The sequence below is a fragment of the Pristiophorus japonicus genome, chromosome 3 (assembly GCF_044704955.1).
Source record: "Pristiophorus japonicus isolate sPriJap1 chromosome 3, sPriJap1.hap1, whole genome shotgun sequence".
NCBI classification, from domain to species: Eukaryota; Metazoa; Chordata; class Chondrichthyes; family Pristiophoridae; genus Pristiophorus; species Pristiophorus japonicus.
In genome coordinates, this window is record NC_091979.1 from 127,878,512 (window position 1) to 127,899,887 (window position 21,376).

General features: G+C 42.2%; 1 protein-coding gene across 7 annotated transcripts in view; it reads left to right on the forward strand.

Moving 5' to 3' along the window:
- itprid2 (ITPR interacting domain containing 2) overlaps positions 1 to 21,376 on the forward strand; it is a 208,873-nt gene that overhangs the window by 106,416 nt on the left and 81,081 nt on the right. For 6 of the 7 annotated variants that reach the window (XM_070875806.1, XM_070875805.1, XM_070875810.1 and 3 more), the window contains 3 exons: positions 1,037 to 1,267; positions 8,600 to 8,648; positions 20,907 to 20,956. In XM_070875806.1, coding sequence (XP_070731907.1) covers positions 1,075 to 1,267; positions 8,600 to 8,648; positions 20,907 to 20,956 — 292 coding nt within the window. In that variant the 5' untranslated portion in view covers positions 1,037 to 1,074. Of the gene's footprint in view, positions 1 to 1,036; positions 1,268 to 5,333; positions 5,365 to 7,515; positions 7,636 to 8,599; positions 8,649 to 20,906; positions 20,957 to 21,376 lie in introns of those variants that run through there. The other variant, XM_070875811.1, reaches the window with a different exon arrangement.

The window sequence follows — 21,376 nt, forward strand, 5'->3', positions numbered from 1 at the left end:
GTTTGCAAATGTGGACATGTGTGCTAGATTTCCAAAACATGGTCTGTGCTGGTCAAATATGAACATGTGGTATGTGCGTAAAAGGTGTAGGCCTTCCCCATCGATGCCCTCTGTATAACTAATACAGTAGCTTATGCTTATTTTTGCCTCCGTGTGCCATGGACCGGTGCTTCTGAAGTTGGGACTTGCTTCTTCAGTAGATGCCAAGATACTAAGATTTAAAAAAAAAAGATATTGCAGTCAAACAAGAATTCCAAAACAACAGTATTATGTATTAATTTAGTTCTTTCAATAACTCACTGGAGGCAATAAAACCAATGATGGCATTAATATCCAGACTATATATAACCTTATCCAGTATGCCGAAATAAACAAGATAAAGCAATACTTTCCAATGTTCAATTTTTAAAAGTGATCTGATCATGAGACTACTGCTTTAAGGTACAGGTGATGAGAATGCCTGCACTTCAAACACCATTACATAGGATAGGCAGAAAATCATTCAACAATTGGCAGTTTATAACTCCTCAAAAATTGTAAGAAACCCTGAGGTAGCTGAAAAGAAAAATGACCAACTCTCATTTATCTGATGCTAATCACGTCTCTAAGAAGCCATTCAAAGAACTTCATGTACAATTAATTACTTTGAAGTAGTAATGCCTGTTCATATGTGGTAAGTACAATAGCCATTTTGTCCACAGCAAGATCTCGGCAATGAGAGGAAAGACCAGTAGATTTGTTCTGTTATTTGAGAGAAGATTAGCTCACATAGTGGCATGAGGGCCTCCATTGAACATCTCACCCAATCTCATCGTCGGCTTACATTACGTGTTCAAGACCTGGAATGGGAATGAATCTGGAATCTTTTTGGCTAAGCCCGCATTTAGCTAGCCTAAAACTGCTGAGTTGGCACATCAGTATGTGGCCTCACTGGGTGGGACATGGGTTCAGCTGCTTTAGATATTAAAATGTTGTGATTTTTGTTGTCTTTCTAATGTTCTGGTATTAATGGTTATGCTTTATTATGGACTTACAGGTTGATATTGTCACTGAAGTAAAAGTATAATTGTAGCTATGGAAGAGGCAGTTCTATCTGGACGGGCACATAGCTGGAAAAATGCTAAAGATAAAAGGAAGGCTTGGGCAAAAAGCAGAGACTCTTGGCAAATCTCTGAGGCAGATGATGGGCGTGTTGACACAGAGACCACTATGCTATCAGAAGACAACAGTTCAGCAAATGTAGAACTGTCTGAAACATCAACCGAAGGTAGGACTTTTCTGGTGCTTGGCATGCAAAAGATTGATATGTATGTTTGATGACTGAATAATAATGCTGCTTTGATGGCGAATAGATTTGAAATTGTTTTTGTGTAGCCTAATTACCAATTTAAAAATAAAAACTTCAACTGGTTGTCAGGAATTACCTGCATGGATATGTGCACATGCTCTTTGTAACCTTAGACATCTAGTCCCACACCAACGTGGTTAACTCTTAACTGCTCTCTGAAGTGGCCTAGAATGCCACTCAGTTGTATCAAAAACTGCTGACTGAGAATTAATTTAGAAAAGAAATGTGTGCTAACTATCAGCTTTTTGTGGGTCCAGTCAGCAAGGTGCTGTTTGTTGATAAAAGCCAATGTTAATTGGGCTCCTTTTCCCACCTTTAATGGAAGGGATTCTGATTGCTGTGTATACCATAGATGGGAATTGCCACCTGTATTATCCAGCAATTGGAATCACGAAAAGCAGCAGTAGAATGGGAATGGTTCCAGAGGACTGGCGGACAGCTAATGTGGTTCCTGTATTTAAACAGGGAAATACAACTGTAGACTAATTAGCGTAACGTCGGTGGTAGGAAGGATAATGGAATCCTTACCCAAAGATGTAATAGAAAAAAAATCCAGAAACTGAAAATATAAAGAAGAACTGTCAACATGGACTCTAAAAGAGCAGGTCATGCTTGACCAACCTTAATGAAGTTTTTGAAAAAGTAGCAGAAAGGATAGATAAGAGTAATGTAATATATTTGGCTCTCCAAAAGGCCTTTGATAAAATACTACAAAGTAGACTGATGACTAAGGCCAGAACTTGTGAAATTAGGGGACAAGTAGCAGAATGCATAGCAAGCTGGCAACAATACATGGAGTAGGGAGTTAAAGGTAGTTACTCAAACTGACAAAAGGTGGGAAGTGGTGTTTCATAAGGATCGGTGTTCACCATTCACACAAACTATTTGGACTCTGGAATCGCCAGTAAAATTTCAAAATTTGTAGTTGAGACCAAATTGGGGGGTGTAGTTAATACAGAGGAAGACTGCGACAAAATACAGGAAGACATTTATAAACACAGAATGGGTCTGTAGTTGGTAAATTAACTTCAATATAGCTAAGTGTGAGCTGGTACATTTTGGTACTAAGAATAAGGAGGCCACATACTCCTTGGAAAATAAATGACTAAATGGGGTGGAGGAGCAGAGAGTTCCAGGGGTACAAATCACTAAGAGTAGCGACACAGGTTAATAAGGCCATAAAAAAGGCAAACAAAGCACTGGGGTTTATTTCTAGAGGGATAGAATTGATGAGCAGATAAGTTATGTTAAGCTTATACAGCACACTTAGAGTACTATGAACAGCTCTGGTCATATTATAAAAGGGATATAGAGACACTGGAGAAGGTGCAAAAAAGATTTACTGGAATGATACCAGAATGAGAGGTTATACCTATAATGGAAAGATTGAACCAGCTCGGGCTCTTTTCTCTTGAAAAGAGAAGAGGTAAACTGATAGATATCGTTAAGATTATGCGTTAAATTTTGCCCAAGTCTGTTTTCTGGCGTATTGCCAGAGTTATGCCCGTTTTGCTCGGCCAGAAATGCGCCGTAAATAATTTGCCAAAGTTTCCCCAATCTATCATTCGAATTTGGTGCTGCGCAGCCTTGGGGACTGTCTGCACCGGAAAACGATGCCGCGCCTTCTGTGCATGCGCAGAAAAAAAAGTTACGTTTCTGACGTAGTTGCAATGGACGCGCATGTGCAGTACAGCTCCGAGTTGGCAATCAGCCATTTTTAAAGAGCCAGCTGTGTGTGTGTGAGGAAGAGTGCTGCATGAGAGCATTGCAAAAATCACAGCTGCAGCAGTACAAGATGCAACACAATGCAAGGACCAAGAATTTCTTACAGGATGAAATTAGAGGCACTAGTTACTGTGATTGAGAACCGATGGCAGCAGCTGGACACCAGCAGAGGTCACATAAAAGTTCCACCCAAAGAAATGAAGAAATGCTGTAACCAAGTTGCAGAAGCTTACTGTGCAGTGGTGACCACCACGAGATCTGGAGGCCAGTGTAAAAAGAAGTAGCAGGACCTTGGTCAAGTAGTTAGTGTAAGTAATATTTTCATTTTTTTCAATGCAATTGCAATTGTAAATATGACTTGCTGTATATGTCCCACCCAGCAGAAAGACACCTTCTCTTTAAAAAGTTGCATTTTCATCTTTGCAGAGGAAGGTGGTATATAATAAAAGGGAAAGAACTCGAACAGGAGGCGGCCCGGCAAATCTGCACCCACTGATACCCTTGGAAGAGAGGGTCGCTGCTTTGATGGGTCCTGCCTGGATAAAAGCAATCGCCATGACACAAGCTGGGCCCACACTCGGGGGAGAGGGTAAGTCCTGCAAATTCCACAGTCTGGCTTTGCTAAATGTTAAGTTCTGCGCAGGCGAGTTATGCTTCGGTTCCTGGTGATATCTCCGTCAGCTACGCTTCGGTTGATGCAATGTGCTATCATTCATCATGGTCCTTCAACTCCGCCTGCTGCCTGACCTGCGCTGTGTGAGCCTACTCATGCCACCCACCCTGCCCCTTCCTCTACTGCTAACCATTTGTCTATGTTTGGTTATATTTTACAGAACTTGAGGCCGAACCTGACGATGTAGAAGAAAATTCAGACAAGGACCAGCCTGAACAGGAAAACATCTTTGAATCCAACCCTTCAGACCAAGACCATGGGGGTGACTGGGAGGGAGGGGGGGCGGGGAAAAGAGGTATGGAGTTGGATGAACCCTCCACTGTTGTACTGACTTTGGAAGAGGTGCCGCTCATTGCGGTGACAGCCCCTTACGTGACTAGTGGTTTGAGTGCTGGTGGGACATTCCATGGTTTCACACCTTCCGAGGTTACAGGTCTCAGTGATGTGGTGCAACGAGGCACACCCAGGGCCCCACTGTCCCAGGCTGCGGGTCCCAGTGTGGGGTGCAAGCCACGCCCATGGGGAGGAGGGAAAGGAGTGCTCGACCGCACTCTGCAGAGGTGCAGGATCTAACCGATGTTGTTCAGATGATGTCATTCAGTGCGGAGAGCATTGACCTTACCCTATCACTCCTGGATGCCATCAGCGGGGTGAGTGATGAGGTAGTGGGCCTATCGGGAGAAGTAACAGCAATGACACAAGAAATGGGAACGATGCCCGGGACCATCAGTGAGGGAATAGTGATCATGAGGGAGGGAATGTCAGAGTTAGCTGATGCACTGTCAGTGACCATCAGGAAGGGAATGTCAGAGGTAGTGCAAACGCTGTCATTGACCATGAGGGAGGGAATGTTGCAGGTAGTTCAGACAGTTTTGCTCAACATGCAGGATGGAATGTTGCAGGTCGTTGAGACACTGTCAGGGCGCATGAGGGACGGCATGTTGGAGTTAGCTGCTGCAATAAGAGAACACGCCCAGACGAACACCTGTCTCGATATACCTGAGGTGGGTAAGGCCTCCTGCCCAGCACCCTACAGGCTCCGATATTCCTGATGCGATGACACCGAATCAACTATGTCCTACATAGCACCATGATGCAGAAGGCTCGCACAAGGTATGGCGTTGTCAGTATTGCCCCCATACTTAAATTTTACCTTTTAAAAGAAGCTTAAAACGGCAGGAAGCAGGCAGGACAAGTTCACCGTGTTCTCTCCCCATGATCTGTATGGATGGACCACACCCAAGGTCTTGTGACTTCTCTCTCTCTTTCTCTTCCGCCCCCCCCCCTCCACCCCTTAACTAATGCAGTCTTGTGACTTCTCCCCTTCTTTCTTTCCCACCCCCCCCCAAACCCCACTCATTGCAGACTTCAGGTGCCTTTCGATTGGCACCTCACTCCCTGGGCTCAGTGCAGAAGGCTTCCGATCAGCACCTACCTCCCAGGGCTCAGTCTGCATAAGCCTTCTGATCAGCACCTACCTCCCAGGGCTCAGTCTGCATAAGCCTTCTGATCAGCACCGTTTTCTAGCCGAGCCCCGAGCCCTTGTGTGTGAAAGGCCGATTCTGGCGGCAAAAGCTACAACCCTCCAGCCCTGCTTCAAGACATTCGGTGGTGACGTGTGAGTTTAACAAAGAGAAAACTTCTGAAATCCAACAAACTTCCATTTACTAAGTTGACAGGTTTTAAAAAAAAAAGTTGAACTTTATTATTGATTTTGACAATGTTCTTCACTGCCTCCAAAATCTTCGATTTAAAAACAATGGCGTCTTTCAGCGCCGATTTGTCAATGTGCAGTGGTTTTCTTAAGTGGGAGTGGCCAGATACGCCGACCTAGGAGGAAAAACTTTTGGCCAAACTGCGAAAAATTATAAAAACCAGCGCAGACATGAGGGAACATAAAAAAAAAAACTGAAATAGAAAAATCGTAACTGAGTCAGTTATGCCGGCGCAGATTGCAGGGGGAAACTTTGAAAAAAATAAATACACCCAAAACAAATGGCACAAATGACCGGGGAAAATTGAGCCCAATGAAAGGGTTTGATAGGGTAGATATGAAGGAGATGTATCCACTTGTGGGCGAAAACAGAACTTGGGACCATAAATATAAGCCATATAAAGGGTGGTAGAAGTTTGGAACTCTCTTCTGCAAATGGCAATTGATGCTAGATCAATTATTAATTTTAAATCTGAGATTGATAGCTTTTTGTTAACCAAAAGTATTAAGGGATATAAGCCAAAGGCAGGTATATGGAGTTAGATCGCAGATCAGCCATGATCTCATTAAATGGCGGAACAGGCTCGAGGGGCTGAATGGTCTACTCCTTTTCCTATATTGCTATGTTTCAAATCCTATCATGGTTCTGGGAGGGAGGTGAGAGCAGAAGTGCAGGAAATGGAACGGATTCGGTTGAGGGCCAAGCCAACCATGGTAGAGGGGAATCTTCGATTGAGCAAAAAGGAAGACCTGGTTGAAACACTAGTATGGAAGGTGCCATCATCAGAACAGATGCGACAGAGACTGAGAAACTGGGAGAATTAAAATAGAATCCTTACAGGAAGTTGGGTAGGAGGAAGTGTGGTCCAGCTAGCTGTGGGAGTCAGTAGGTTTATAGTGGCTGTTTGTCGATAGCCTATCCCCAGAAATGGAAACAGAGAAGTTAAGGAAGGGAAGGGAAGAGTTGGAGATGGACCATGTGATGGTGAGGGAAGGGTGGAAATTGGAAGCGAAGTGATTCTTAATATATATTGGTCTGGTATATTAGAGGCTTTAAAGTAGGCAGTAATACATATCGAAATTAGTTAAACTATGTTTTGTTTTGTTAAATGCATAACCTTAGGAATTTGGCTTGGTTTATTCTCCATTTAATATGTCAACTGTTAAAATATCTTCCAGGCAAAGAAATGCACACTCAAGCCAAATACTATATCCTCATGTATATGAAGGATACCAATTTGCACCTTGTTGGCAGATCTCTCCATCTGGCAGAAAAATTTCCAACAATGGCTGCACATTTAAAAGCTTTTGGTAAAATAGAGCAACTTTTTAACGTCAGCCTTGACTCAGTGGTAGCATTCTTGTCTGAGTCAGAAGTTTGTGGGTTCACAGGCACTTGAGCACATAATCTAGGCTAACACTTCAGTGCAGCACTTCTAAACTCCATCTTGTGTCTAAGGACCAAAAAAGAATCCTATGTATGATATGACTAAGGTTTATAAAGCCTTGGCATATTTGTGTAGATTTGTATTCTACTGCTGGCTAGATATTCTTGAATTCTATTGGCATTTTTTAATTGCTTCACCACAATGTCTGGACCATTTTAAGGGGATAGTTTTAACATAATCCGCTGAGCAGGAAACTGGAAAATTCGGGTCGGATGCCTGTTTTACACCCCGCCCGATTTTTACTGTTAACCCTGACCACTCCTCCCCTGTCTTGCCCCACTCTTGAGCTTAAAACCATCTCCGAAGTGTCATTTTTAGGTATAAAACAATCTTATTGAATTTTTGGCCTGCTTGCAAGTGCCATTTTCAGCATGGAAGCCATTTTAAAACAAAATGTACAATTGTAAATATAACTAATTGTGATTATTACAAATTGGGACTATGCAAATTTGTGGAAATATATTTTACCTGTTTTGTTTATTCTCTCTCTCTCTATCTCTCTCTCTCTCTCTCTCTCTCTCTCTCTATCTATCTCTCTCTCTCCTGCATTGTTTTCTAAGGTTTTCCACTGATCTGTTTTTGCTCTCCTTTATTGGATTTTCATAAGTTACCTCTCCTTCATGCTATTGGGTTATTTTAAAAATGGAAATGCTAAGAAGAACTGAGAGGTTGATGAAAGGAAGCCACTTGCCAAGTCTACTGGAAAGGCGAAGATGAAGGGTCCTGTGTAAGATAGAATATATACGATGGCAATAATGAATTGCACTGATGGTGCTTTGCATGGCCATTTTTGAATGCTACATATCACTGATACTATTTGTTCTAGATCACAGTCCCCTTAATTCTTCTTAACTTGAATTGTTCTCATTTGTTCCATCTCTCTATGCCAAAAGGAGTTGTCAATTTGCCAGCAATGTCCTAAGTTGATTCTTGTCCACCCACTCCTCTCCTCCCCCAATGGGACGATTGAGAGGTTGAAATCCTTTCAATAATTGGCATGCACAAAAACAAGCCAATTCGCTCTTCATAACATGGAGAGGTGACATAATGTTCGGCCCCTGTAACTGCTCTGTTGACTGCATTGGGCACTTAACTCTGACTTTTAGATTTAGTGATGGGGTCGGGCAAGAAACTCCAAATTCTAATGTCCTTTCTGCATTGCAGCGTCTTGATCCCGATGCTGCAAACCAAATATCTCCCGAGTCCCATCAGAAAAGTTTACTAAAATAAATATAATAACTGAATAAAGGTTACTTTTCAAGTGTGGCAGGTTAAAAAAGGAAATGTTTTCACTGCACGGTTGTCATTTTAGATTTCAGTCCATGGCTTTGTAATAAACATCAACAAAATTTGCAGAACCAGCTGAATTACCTTGATCTCCTGCATCTTGCTGCTACATTTGCGCTTGAGGAAGCTCCTAAGATCTGATGACCTGATGAAACCATTAGACTCGTAACTCAATGTGCTTAATATTGGCTGGAACTTTGAATGTTCTGTGTATTTTGAAAAGCAGCATGTTGTTGATTGCTTGTGGCTACAACAGTCATTACAAAACTGTTCAAGATTTTTAAAGCCTAGCACATTTCGTTTTCCAACTTTACAGTGGCTTTAATTTCTAACAATCTTAGTTATGGCTGATACCTTGTAAATGATGACTCATTGCACTAAACTGATGTAATCTCCTTTGACAGAAAATGGCACGTCAAATAAGAAGATTGAAATTTGGCTTCAAGATTGTGGGTAAGTCTGTTTCTTTTGGGGGAACAGAGCATATGGTCTTTTTAAAAACCATGTTTAATGATATAAACTATTTAGAAGTTACTAAATAAAGAAAGCGCAGCAATTGTGTCGGCTTTATTCTATTGCAATTTTCTCACTACTGTGTCTAATATAAAGCTAAATTTGAACAGTAATACACACCAAATAATTAACACTGATTTTAATTAATTTTGTAAAATATTTCTTTTAGTACAAAAACCTTTCTATATTTATATTATTCCATTTTTAAACCACAGGACAAAGACTATTCAGAAATCAGCAAATGTGTTTTAAGGTCAAAGCAACTATCTGAAATGCAGTGTAATGTGCAATTCTCCGACCCTGAAGATTTTATAAGAGTTCCAAGAAAAGATAGGATCACATAGAAATATAGAAAATAGGTGCAGGAGTAGGCCATTCGGCCCTTCGAGCCTGCACCGCCATTCAATGAGTTCATGGCTGAACATGCAACTTCAGTACCCCATTCCTGCTTTCTCGCCATACCCCTTGATCCCCCTAGTAGTAAGGACGACATCTAACTCCTTTTTGAATATATTTAGTGAACTGGCCTCAACAACTTTCAGTGGTAGAGAATTCCACAGGTTCACCACTCTCTGGGTGAAGAAGTTTCTCCTCATCTCTGTCCTAAATGGCTTACCCCTTATCCTTAGACTGTGACCCCTGGTTCTGGACTTCCCCAACATTGGGAACATTCTTCCTGCATCTAACCTGTCTAAACCCATTAGAATTTTAAACGTTTCTATGAGGTCCCCTCTCATTCTTCTGAACTCCAGTGAATACAAGCCCAGTTGATCCAGTCTTTCTTGATATGTCAGTCCCGCCATCCCGGGAATCAGTCTGGTGAACCTTCGCTGCACTCCCTCAATAGCAAGAATGTCCTTCCTCAAGTTAGGAGACCAAAACTGTACACAATACTCCAGGTGTGGCCTCACCAAGGCCCTGTACAACTGTAGTAATACCTCCCTGTCCCTGTACTCAAATCTCCTTGCTTTGAAGGCCAACATGCCATTTGCTTTCTTAACCGCCTGCTGTACCTGCATGCCAACCTTCAATGACTGATGTACCATGACATCCAGGTCTCGTTGCACCTCCCCTTTTCCTAATCTGTCACCATTCAGATAATAGTCTGTCTCTCTGTTTTTACCACCAAAGTGGATAACCTCACATTTATCCACATTATACTTCATCTGCCATTCATTTGCCCACTCACCTAACCAATCCAAGTCACTCTGCAGCCTCATAGCATCCTCCTCGCAGCTAACACTGCCACCCAACTTAGTGTCATCCGCAAATTTGGAGATACTACATTTAATCCCCTCGTCTAAATCATTAATGTACAATGTAAACAGCTGGGGCCCCAGCACAGAACCTTGCAATACCCCACTAGTCACCGCCTGCCATTCTGAGAAGTACCCATTTACTCCTACTCTTTGCTTCCTGTCTGACAACCAGTTCTCAATCCATGTCAGCACACTACCCCCAATCCCATGTGCTCTAACTTTGCACATTAATCTCTTGTGTGGGACCTTGTCGAAAGCCTTCTGAAAGTCCAAATACACCACATCAACTGGTTCTCCATTGTCCACTCTACTGGAAACATCCTCAAAAAATTCCAGAAGATTTGTCAAGCATGATTTCCCTTTCACAACTCCATGCTGACTTGAACCTATCATGTCACCTCTTTCCAAATGCGCTGCTATGACATCCTTAATAATTGATTCCATCATTTACCCACTACTGATGTCAGGCTGACCGGTCTATAATTCCGTGTTTTTTCTCTCCCTCCTTTTTTAAAAAGTGGGGTTACATTGGCTACCCTCCACTCCATAGGAACTGATCCAGAGTCTATGGAATGTTGGAAAATGACTGTCAATGCATCCGCTATTTCCAAGGCCACCTCCTGAAGTACTCTGGGATGCAGTCCATCAGGCCCTGGGGATTTATCGGCCTTCAATCCCATCAATTTCCCCAACACAATTTCCCGACTAATAAGGATTTCCCTCAGTTCCTCCTTCTTACTAGACCCTCTGACCCCTTTTATATCCGGAAGGTTGTTTGTGTCCTCCTTAGTGAATACCGAACCAAAGTACTTGTTCAATTGATCTGCCATTTCTTTGTTCCCCATTATGACTTCCCCTGATTTTGACTGTAGAGGACCTACGTTTGTCTTTACTAATCTTTTTCTTTTTACATATCCATAGAAACTTTTGCAGTCCGTCTTAATGTTCCCTGCAAGCTTCCTCTTGTACTCTATTTTCCCTGCCCTAATCAAACCCTTTGTCCTCCTCTGCTGAGTTCTAAATTTCTCCCAGTCCCCGGGTTCACTGCTATTTCTGGCCAATTTGTATGCCACTTCCTTGGCTTTAATACTATCCCTGATTTCCCTTGATAGCCACGGTTGAGCCAACTTCCCTTTTTTATTTTTACGCTAGACAGGGATGTACAATTGTTGTAGTTCATCCATGTGGTCTCTAAATATCTGCCATTGCCCATCCACAGTCAACCCCTTAAGTATCATTCGCCCATCTATCCTAGCCAATTCACGCCTCATACCTTCAAAGTTACCCTTCTTTAAGTTCTGGACCATGGTCTCTGAATTAACTGTTTCTTTCTCCATCCTAATGTAGAATTCCAATATATTTTGGTCACTCTTCCCCACGGGGCCTCGCACAACGAGATTGCTAATTAATTCTCTCTCATTACACAACACCCAGTCTAAGATGGCCTCCCCCCTAGTTGGTTCCTCGACATATTGGTCTAGAAAACCATCCCTTATGCACTCTAGGAAATCCTCCTCCACTGTATTGCTTCCAGTTTGGTTAGCCCAATCTATATGCATATTAAAGTCACCCATGATAATTGCTGCACCTTTATTGCATGCACCCCTAATTTCCTGCTTGATGCCTTCCCCAACATCACTACTACTGTTTGCAGGTCAGTACACAACTCCCACTAATGTTTTTTGCCCTTTGGTGTTCTGCAGCTCTACCCGTATAGATTCCACATCATCCAAGCTAATCTCCTTCCTAACTATTGCATTAATCTCCTCTTTAACCAGCAATGCTACCCCACCTCCTTTTCCTTTTATTCTATCCTTCCTGAATGTTGAATACCCATGGATGTTGAGTTCCCAGCCCTGATCATCCTGGAGCCACGTCTCTGTAATTCCAATCACATCATATCTGTTAACATCTACTTGCACAGTTAATTCATCCACCTTATGACGGATACTCCTTGCATTAAGACGCAAAGCCTTCAGGCTTGTTTTTTTAACATCCTTTGTCCTTTTAAAATTATGATGTATTGTGGCCCTTTTTATTTCTTGCCTTTGTTTACTCGGCCTTTCACTATTGCTTTTTACCTTTCTACCATCTGTTTCTGACTCCATATTTCTTCGCCCTATCCCATCCCCCTGCCATATTAGTTTAAACATTCCCGAACTGCATTAGCAAATGTTACCCCCAGACTTCAGTTCCAGTCCTGCCCAAGTGCAGACCTTCCCTTTTGTACAGGTCCCACTTCCCCCAGAACTGGTTCCAATGTCCCAGGAATTTGAATCCCTCCCTCTTGCACCACTGCTCAAGCCACATATTCATCTTGGCTATCCTGCAATTTCTACTCTGACTAGCACGTGGCACTGGTAGCAATCCAGAGATTACTACCTTTTGAGGTCCTACTTTTTAATTTAACTCCTAGCTCCCTAAATTCAGCTTGTAGGACCTCTTCCCGCTTCTTACCTATGTCGTTGGTATCTACATGTACCACGACAACTGGCTGTTCACCCTCCCTCTCCAGAATGCTCTACAGCCGCTCTGAGACATCCTTGACCCTTGCACCAGGGAGGCAACATACCATCCTGGAGTCTCGGTTGCGGCCACAGAAACTCCTATCTATTCCCCTTACAATAGAGTCCCCTATCACTATAGCTCTCCCACTCTTTTTCCCACCCTTCTGTGCAGCAGAGCCACCCACGGTGCCATGGACCTGGCTGCTGGTGCCTTCCCCCTGGTAAGTCATCTCCCCCAACAGTATCCAAAACGGTATATCTGTTTTGGAGGGAGATGACCGCAGGGGATTCCTACACTACCTTCCTGCTCTTGCCTTGTCTCTTGGTCACCTATTCACTATCTGTCCTAACCTTTACCTGCAGTGTGACCAACTCACTAAATGTGCTATCCACAACATTCTCAGCATCGCGCATGCTCTAGAGTGAGTCCATCTGCAGCTCCAGTGCCGTCATGCGGTATGTCAGGAGCTGTAGCTGGACACACTTCCCGCACCAGTGTCCCTGACTTCCCACCTAGCACAGGAGGAGCATGACACGGGTCCGAGCTCTCCTGTCATGACTTAACCCTTAAATTAATTTACTTACTAAAATTTACTTAAACACCAAACAGCTACTTAGTAGTTCGTTGCCAATTAAACCAATCTAAAAGTCAGTCTAAAAGAGAGTTATACTTACCAGTCGAACAGCCAACCACTTACCAGCTTGGCTGTGACGTCACCTCTCGATTTCACACCTCTCTATCTTTGTCTGCAACTGGTTGGGCTGGTCTCTGGGCCTCCGTCTCCTACTCTCGCACTCCTTATCAGCTGCTCTAGTGTCAGCACTGGTCGGAAAAACAAGACAAAACAGCACCTGCCACCCCCGCTTGCCCAAACTCACCCACTTACCAAACTCACAAATGCCACTCTATGCTGTTGCACTCCGTGCTCTGCACAAGCTGCCTCTTTTTTTTTTACATACTTTACGTACACAATTAATCTCTCAATAACATGGCTCATTTATGTTTAGTTTACTTAGAGCACTCTGAATGACTCAAGGTATTGTTTGCTTAAAGAGAAAAGTAGGTCTAATGGGAGTACTTTGCATTTTATAGAAAAAATACTTGAAAATGTACTGTATTTCTAAAATCATCTGTTTTAATATTGGCATAAGGAAACCCTCAAGGCTGGCGATGTCATTGATGGGGAGTGTTCCAGTGTGGCTACATAGGAAACCGGCTAAGATTTGCTCTGGAACTAAGGAATGCTAGGGAAATGATGTTATAATTTGGGAATGCAGTGTATCCTAGCTATGGCGTATTGTCCTGGAATCCTGTGGCTTTGAATCTGTTCTTGCAGCAGTCAAAGCCCTCCTTCTCATCTTCCTCCTCCCCCACCATTTTCTTAAAGAGCTGCTCCAAGATGCGCAAGAGACACTCATCAGTGGAATGTTTTAGCAGGAAGCGAGACCTATCTTAAAATTCCACAAGTGACAGTTTTACAAGAATTGTAAATAAAATTCTCAAGATATTGTTTTACTATAAAATAGCAGACATACCCTCAACTTGCCTCCCCCTTCTATGCATTCAAATATTTATTTCAATCGACCCACTGTTGGGCTTCTTGCTCCTCCAGCAAGCAAGGTTTCCACATAGATCTCGTCACAGCAGCCTGTAATGTTGTTCTTTGATTGGCTGCAACAGAAGGTGCACTCCTGCAGGGCGACTCGTCCTGAGCTTTTTCTCCATCTGCGCTCCCCTCCCCTTTCGGATGAAGTGTTTCACCTGAGAATTAACATGATTTTGCATAAGAGTTAAAATGGATTCAGATACACTGCATTGTAAGTCAGTGGGCACTCAAATACTGAAAATCACCTCACCATATGCCCAATGTACAAATAATTCTGGTATATCTAAACCAAACCCTCTAAGTGCTGTTTACATGCATAAGTTTCAGTGAAAAATGAAATGAACTCTGGGAATTCAATTAAAAAATAATCTCCTGAACATTCCAGTGATGTCATATCACTTTCAGGTAATTAATCCAAGTACTTGTTATTTTCTTTGCAAGTTGCATAACGTGATTCAAAGAAGAAAATGTGAAAAATATATTTGGGAGGTCAAAGGGTTTTATTAAGTTTTATATTACAATTTTCCTTTTACTAGGAAATACGAAAACCATTTGCATTTGTACATAGAAAATACCTTTTAAAATGGACATAGCTTTCTGTACAAACAGTTCTGTAATAGTAATTCCTCGGTCATTCATTGCACTTGAATTCATTTTGGGGTCTAGCCATTTGTTCCATCTTGAATATAAATAAAGTTTACATTGGTATTCTATAAAATGTAGCCTCCTTGAAAAAAGTGCAACATCCGCACCGATACATGGGAATCCTGGCCCAGGACTGCTCAAATTAGAGGAGAAGCAAAGTGCAAATAGCGGAAGGAGCACACAACAACCCAAGCACCCCACCCACCTGTCCCTTCAACAACCGTCTGCTTCACCTGTGACAGAGACTGTAGGTGCCACATTAAACTCATCAGTCACCTGAGAACTCATATTCGTGTGGAAGCAAGTCATCCTCGACTCCTAGGGACTGCCTAAGAAGAAGATAAAATGTACTTTTAAAACAGTTTTCATATTACACAAATTTAGTTTCAATACATATTGAAAATTTGCATGCATGGTGGTTATTCATGTTGTACTGGTGGATCTCCTATGGTGTCACTCATGGTCCACAAGAGGATATTTATAAGAGTGAGATTGGCTGCTCAAAAATTTAATAAGAAGTCTGAGGGCCAGGCTCAGAAGTAAAATGTTAGTTTCCTGGGGAACCCGAGAGAATCAAAAATACAATCAGGAATTTATTGCATGAAATTTGAGATATATAGCAAAGTGATGGGTTCATGTGTACAATAAAATATTTCAGGCTGTAAAAATGCTCTTGCTCCAGAAATAGCACTCAATTGGTAGAATATATGCAGTTACACTCTGCAAATTTAGTTACACGCAGAATGAAAACAATTTGCTGTTAAAATGATAAATCTTTGTGTAAAAGCTTGTGATCCACAAGACCACAGGTCCTAAAAGCAGTAGTTTGCTCATTCCAAAACTATTACATGTTCAAAGATGTGCATCTTTTAAATAGTGTAATCACAGTTCAAGTTGGCAAGCTTGCTGAAGATGAAACAGTAGAGGTCATAAGAACATAAGAAATAGGAACAGGAGTAGGCCATACAACCCCTCGAGTCTGCTGCGCCATTCAATAAGATCATGGCTGATCTGATCATGGACACAGCTCCACTTTCCTGCCCGCTCTCCATAACCTCTTAACCCTTTATCGTTTAAGAAACTCTCTATTTCTGTCTTAAATTTATTCAATGTCCCAGCTTCCACAGGTCTCTGAGGCAGTGAATTCCACAGATTTACAACCCTCTGAGGGAAGAAATTTCTCATCATCTCAGTTTTAAATGGGTGGCCCCTTATTCTAAGATTATGTCCTCTCGTTCTAGTCTCCCCCATCAGTGGAAACATCCTCTCTGCATCCACCTTGTCAAGCCCCCTCATAATCTTATACTTTTCGATATGATCACCTCTCATTCTTCTGAATTCCAATGAGTAGAGGCCCAACCTACTCAACCTTTCCTCATAAGTCAACCCCCTCATCCCCGGAATCAACCTAGTGAACCTTCTCTGAACTGCCTCCAAAGCAAATATATCCTTTCATAAATATGGAAACCAAAACTGCACGCACTATTCCAGGTGTGGCCTCACCAATACCTTATATAGCTGTAGCAAGACTTCCCTGCTTTTATACTCCATCCCCTTTGCAATAAAGGCCAAGATTCCATTGGCCTTCCTGATCACTTGCTGTACCTGCATACTATCCTTTTGTGTTTCATGCACAAGTACCCCCAGATCCCGCTGTACTGCGGCACTTTGCAACCTTTCTCCATTTAAATAATAACTTGCTCTTTGATTTTTTTTCTGCCAAAGTGCATGACCTCATACTTTCCGACACTATACTCCATTTGCCAAATTTTTGCCCACCCACTTAGCCTGTCTATGTCTCGTTGCAGATTTTTTGTGTCCTCCTCTCACATTGCTTTTCCTCCCATCTTTGTATCGTCAGCAAACCTGGCTACATTACACTCAGTCCCTTCTTCCAAGTCATTAATATAGATTGTAAATAGTTGGGGTCCCAGCACTGATCCCTGCAGCACTCCACTAGTTACTGGTTGCCAACCAGAGAATGAACCATTTATCCCGACTCTCTGTTCTTTGTTAGTTAGCCAATCCTCTATCCATGCTAATATATTATCCCCAACGCCGTGAACTTTTATCTTGTGCAGTAATCTTTTATGCATTATGTCTCCTTTGAGCCACTGGGAAATATGAAGAGCCTTTAGCTGTCAGCTGTTGTTTTCCATAAAGCATTTGCCAATGAACACTCAGCTTTGTGTCAGTGGTAGAATTATCGCCTCGGAGTCAGAAGGTTGCAGGTTCAAGTCTCTCTCCAGAGATTTGAGAACATAACATAGGCTGGCATTTCAGGGCAGTACTATGGGAGTGCTACACTGTCAGAGATGCTGTCTTTTGGATGAGAAGTTAAACTGAGGCCCCATCGGCTCGCTCGGGTGGACATTATTCAAAGTAGAGCAAAGTTCTCTTGGTGTCCTGACCAATAGCTGTCCCTCAGCGAACACCTAAAACAGAATAACTGGTCAATTATTTCATGGCTCTTTGTGGGACCATGCTGTGTGCAAATTAGCTGCCATGTTTCCTACAACAGTGACCATTTAATTGGCTGTGTCGTGAAAGGCGCTACGTAAATGCACATTTTTTTCTTTTATTGGGGAAAGCATACATCTAAGGGTCTAATAAAATCTCAATGAGTGTCAGCTGTGGCTCATTTGGTAGCACACTTGCCTCTGAGTCAGAAGGTTGTGAGTTCAAGGCCCACTCCAGTGACATGAGCACATAAATGTAGCTGGCGCTCCAGTCCAGTGCTGAGGGAGTGCTGCACTGTTGGAGGTGCCATCTTTTAGATGAGATGTTAAACCGCGGCCCTGTCTGCTCTCTCAAGTGGACATAAAAGATTGCATGGCACTATTTTGAAGAAGAGCAGGGGAGTTATCCCTGGTGTCCTGGCCAATATTTATCCCTCAATCAAAATAACAAAAAAAATAGATTATCTGGTCATTATCACATTGCTTTTTGTGGGAGCTTGCTGTTTGCATATTGGCTGCCACGTTTCCCACATTACAACAGTGACTACATGCCAAAAGTACTTCATTGGCTGTAAAGTGCTTTGAGACATCCAGTGGTCGTGAAAGGCGCTGTATAAATGCAAGTCTTTCTTCTATAGTATAATATAAAAAAGTACTGCAGTATATTGTCCTTTCTCTTCCACCGTTCTCCCAAGGAGAGCATTGCACTTAGATTATCAAGATAATATAAACTAATCTCTGAATTTCATAGGCTTATCTAAAACAAAGTATTGTTTAGATATTGTGGGCTCAATTTTGCCCAAGCCCGTTTTGTGGTATATTGCCAGAGTTTCGCCAGGTTTTTAGGTCCAGAAATACGCAGTGTGTCCAGTCGCCTCGGGGGTGTGGGGGGGAGCCTGCTATCTGCGTCGAAAAACGCAGCCGGGCCTTCTGCACATGTGCGGGGAAAAGAACTTACGTTTTTGATGTCGCTCCAATGGACGCAGATGCGCAGTACAGCTCCGAGGTTAGCTCAGCTTTAAAAGTCTATAGAATCAGTCTGCTAGAAGTGGGGAGTTGTATCCACTATTAGATCGAATGCTGATTCGTCCCTGCACGTTGCAGGCTGCCTGTGAGCCTGTGTCCCGATTTTATAAGTTTACTAATTTATACTTTTGGAAACCATATTTAAATTGTCTGGGGGAAAAGTTGATTTAATGCAGCTTTTAAAATCAATGGATATTGGGTCCGCTGCTTATTTGCTGCCGTTGAATCGACTGTTTGCTGCTGCTTGTTGGAGCCTGTCTGTATATGGCCGAAACCGCCGATTTATTATTTTTTATCATTTTAATTTTTATATGGCTCCACCATGTTGTAGATCAAAGGTTTGGTCGCGTAGGAGGACCCCTTAATTATTATAACTTTTAGGACAATCAGATCGGACTTATTTATTCTTTTATCGAGCTAAATTTGTATGCGGCCGGAGAAGGTGCCTAGATTGGAGATCTTGCTGTCTCCGGGAGAGGGGGGCAACCTCCGATAACGCGGCAAAGTATACTTAATTGGACCGAAGGAGTTTAACTGTTAGTTCTCCCTACTTAATTCCAAGCTTGCCGGTGCGTCCGCTCCCTCCCCCGCTGACTCTGGCCCCGAGTGCCCTCTTGGACCGCTCCCCGCCTATAGCCCAGGCTGAATGGCCTCGATTTAGCTCTCCGCAAGGGTTTTCTGGAGAGGCCACACGCGCTGGCCTAAACAGAAATGGAGTAACTATCAGCTGGCCAAAGTTCACTAAATGGCCAGAATTGGTTTGAAAAAAAAACTTACCTAAAAAAAATCGTAACTAAATGAGTTATGCTGGTGCAAATTGATTGGGCAAACTGGATTTTTAAGTTAGGCCAGAAAAAGCAGCCTGCTCCAAAAAAATGGCGCAAATCACTGGGGAAAATTGAGCCCCAAGAATTTTCACATTGTAAACTTTGGTGACCCAAATATCAGAATTCTTTTCGGATGAAGTTTTGGGGTAATGAACCAAAAAAACTTCCTCGTCAATAATAAAAAAAAAAAAATTCATTTAGGTATACATTCCATAATGTGCGCATTTAAAGCCTAACATTGACTAGATGAAATAACACTGTTCATAAAAAAAAAAAATTCCTAATCTTTCCTATAATATGTAGACATTTGGAGAATATTTTACCAAGGAAACATTGTGTTTGTACAGTTATTATACGATAATTCAACCATTTTTGTGTCATTTGTGCAAGAACTACCAACCAGACTAGCATAGAAATAAATATTACATGACATATGGCCCTTGGATTAAAGACTGACGAGGATTTTCTACGTCTATCGTTGGCAGGAAATTAGGAAAATTTAAAGTGGTGCTGCCTTGATTGCAGGAAACCATCACACAGTTTTCTTTGCAATGACATGGCTGCAACGCAAAGCAGCAATATATTTTAGCTCTTCCTAATTATCACAATTCTTTGTTTCTTCCATTGAAAGTGCAGCCTTGGTGCATGAGGAGGATGCTGTTGTTATTGGAATGCAAGTAAAATCTTACTGATGTAGCACACTGCACAATACATAAGTATTACATTATCCAGCAGCTTATTATTGCTCCTTTTTTTGAAAGGAGAGAGAGAGAGACTTGCATTTATATAACTCTTTTCACAGCTTCAGGATGTCCAAAATTGCCTAACAGACAATGAACTATTTTTGATGTGTAGAACATAAGAACATAAGAAATAGGAGCAGGAGTAGCCCATTTGACCCCTCGAACCTGCTCTGCCATTCAATAAGATCATGGCTGATCTGATCATGGACTCGGCTCCACTTCCATACCCGCTCCCCATAACCCTTTATTTTCTTATCGTTCAAAAATTTGTCTATCTCTGCCTTAAATATATTCAATGACCCAGCCTCCACAACTCTTTGGGGCAGAGAATTATATAGATTTACAATCCTCGGAGAGAAGAAATTCCTCCTCATCTCAGTTTTAAATGTGCGATTCCTTATTCTGAGACTATACCCCTAGTTTTAGTTTCTGCTATGAGTGGAAATATCCTCTCTGCATCCACCTTTATCGAGCCCCCTCGTTATCTTGTATGTTTCGATAAGATCACCTCTCATTCTTCTGAACTCCAATGAGTATAGGCCCAACCTACTCAACCTGTTTTCATAAGTCAACCCCCACATCTCCGGAATCAACCAAGTGAACCTTCTCTGAACAGCCTCCAATGCAAATATATCCTTCCTTAGATACGGAGACCAAAACTGTATGCAGTACTCTAGGTGTGGCCTCACCAATATCCTGTACAGTTAAAGCAGGACTTGCCTGCTTTTATACTCTATCCCCCTTGCAATAAAGGCCAACATTCCATTAGCCTTCCTGATTACTTGCTGTACCTGCATGCTAACTTTTTGTGTTTCATGCACAAAGACCCCCAGGTCCCTCTGTACTGCAGCACTTTGCAATTTTTTGTTTGGTTTAACTAGAGTGAACACTTTTTAAGGTAACAGGTCTTGTATGTATTAGTCAGTGCTAAATTTACTGCTTGTCAAAAACTACTGGTAACAGAAGCTTTATATACTTATCCTGGAATCCTACCCTCCTTCAAAGCTGTTTCTTAATTGTAAAATAGAAGCTGTTGGCTTGTCTTTGTTTATTTGTAGGTAGAGTGTGCATTTGTACATGTTAAAAGACAAACTTGGTCATTAAACTTTTATTTTATACTTACAGAACACCACTGGGGGCATCTTTGGATGAACAAAGCCATCTTCCGTTGAAGAGTAAGTTTGTTTCTTGGCAAAGGAAGCAATATGGTGGAGGAGGATTTCCTGGAGTGCATAAGGGATGGTTTTCTAGACCAATATGTTGAGGAACCAACTAGGGGGAGGCCATCTTAGATTGGGTGTTGTGTAATGAGAGGGGATTAATAAGCAATCTTGTTGTGCAAGGCCCCTTGGGGAAGAGTGACCATAATATGGTGGAATTCTACAATAGGATGGAGAATGAAACAGTTAATTCAGAGACCATGGACCAGAACTTAAAGAAGGGTAACTTTGAAGATATGAGGCGTGAATTGGCTAGGATAGATTGGCGAAATGATACTTAAGGGGTTGACAGTGGATGGGCAATGGCAGACATTTAGAGACCGCATGGATGAACTACAACAATTGTACATCCCTGTCTGGCGTAAAAATAAAAAA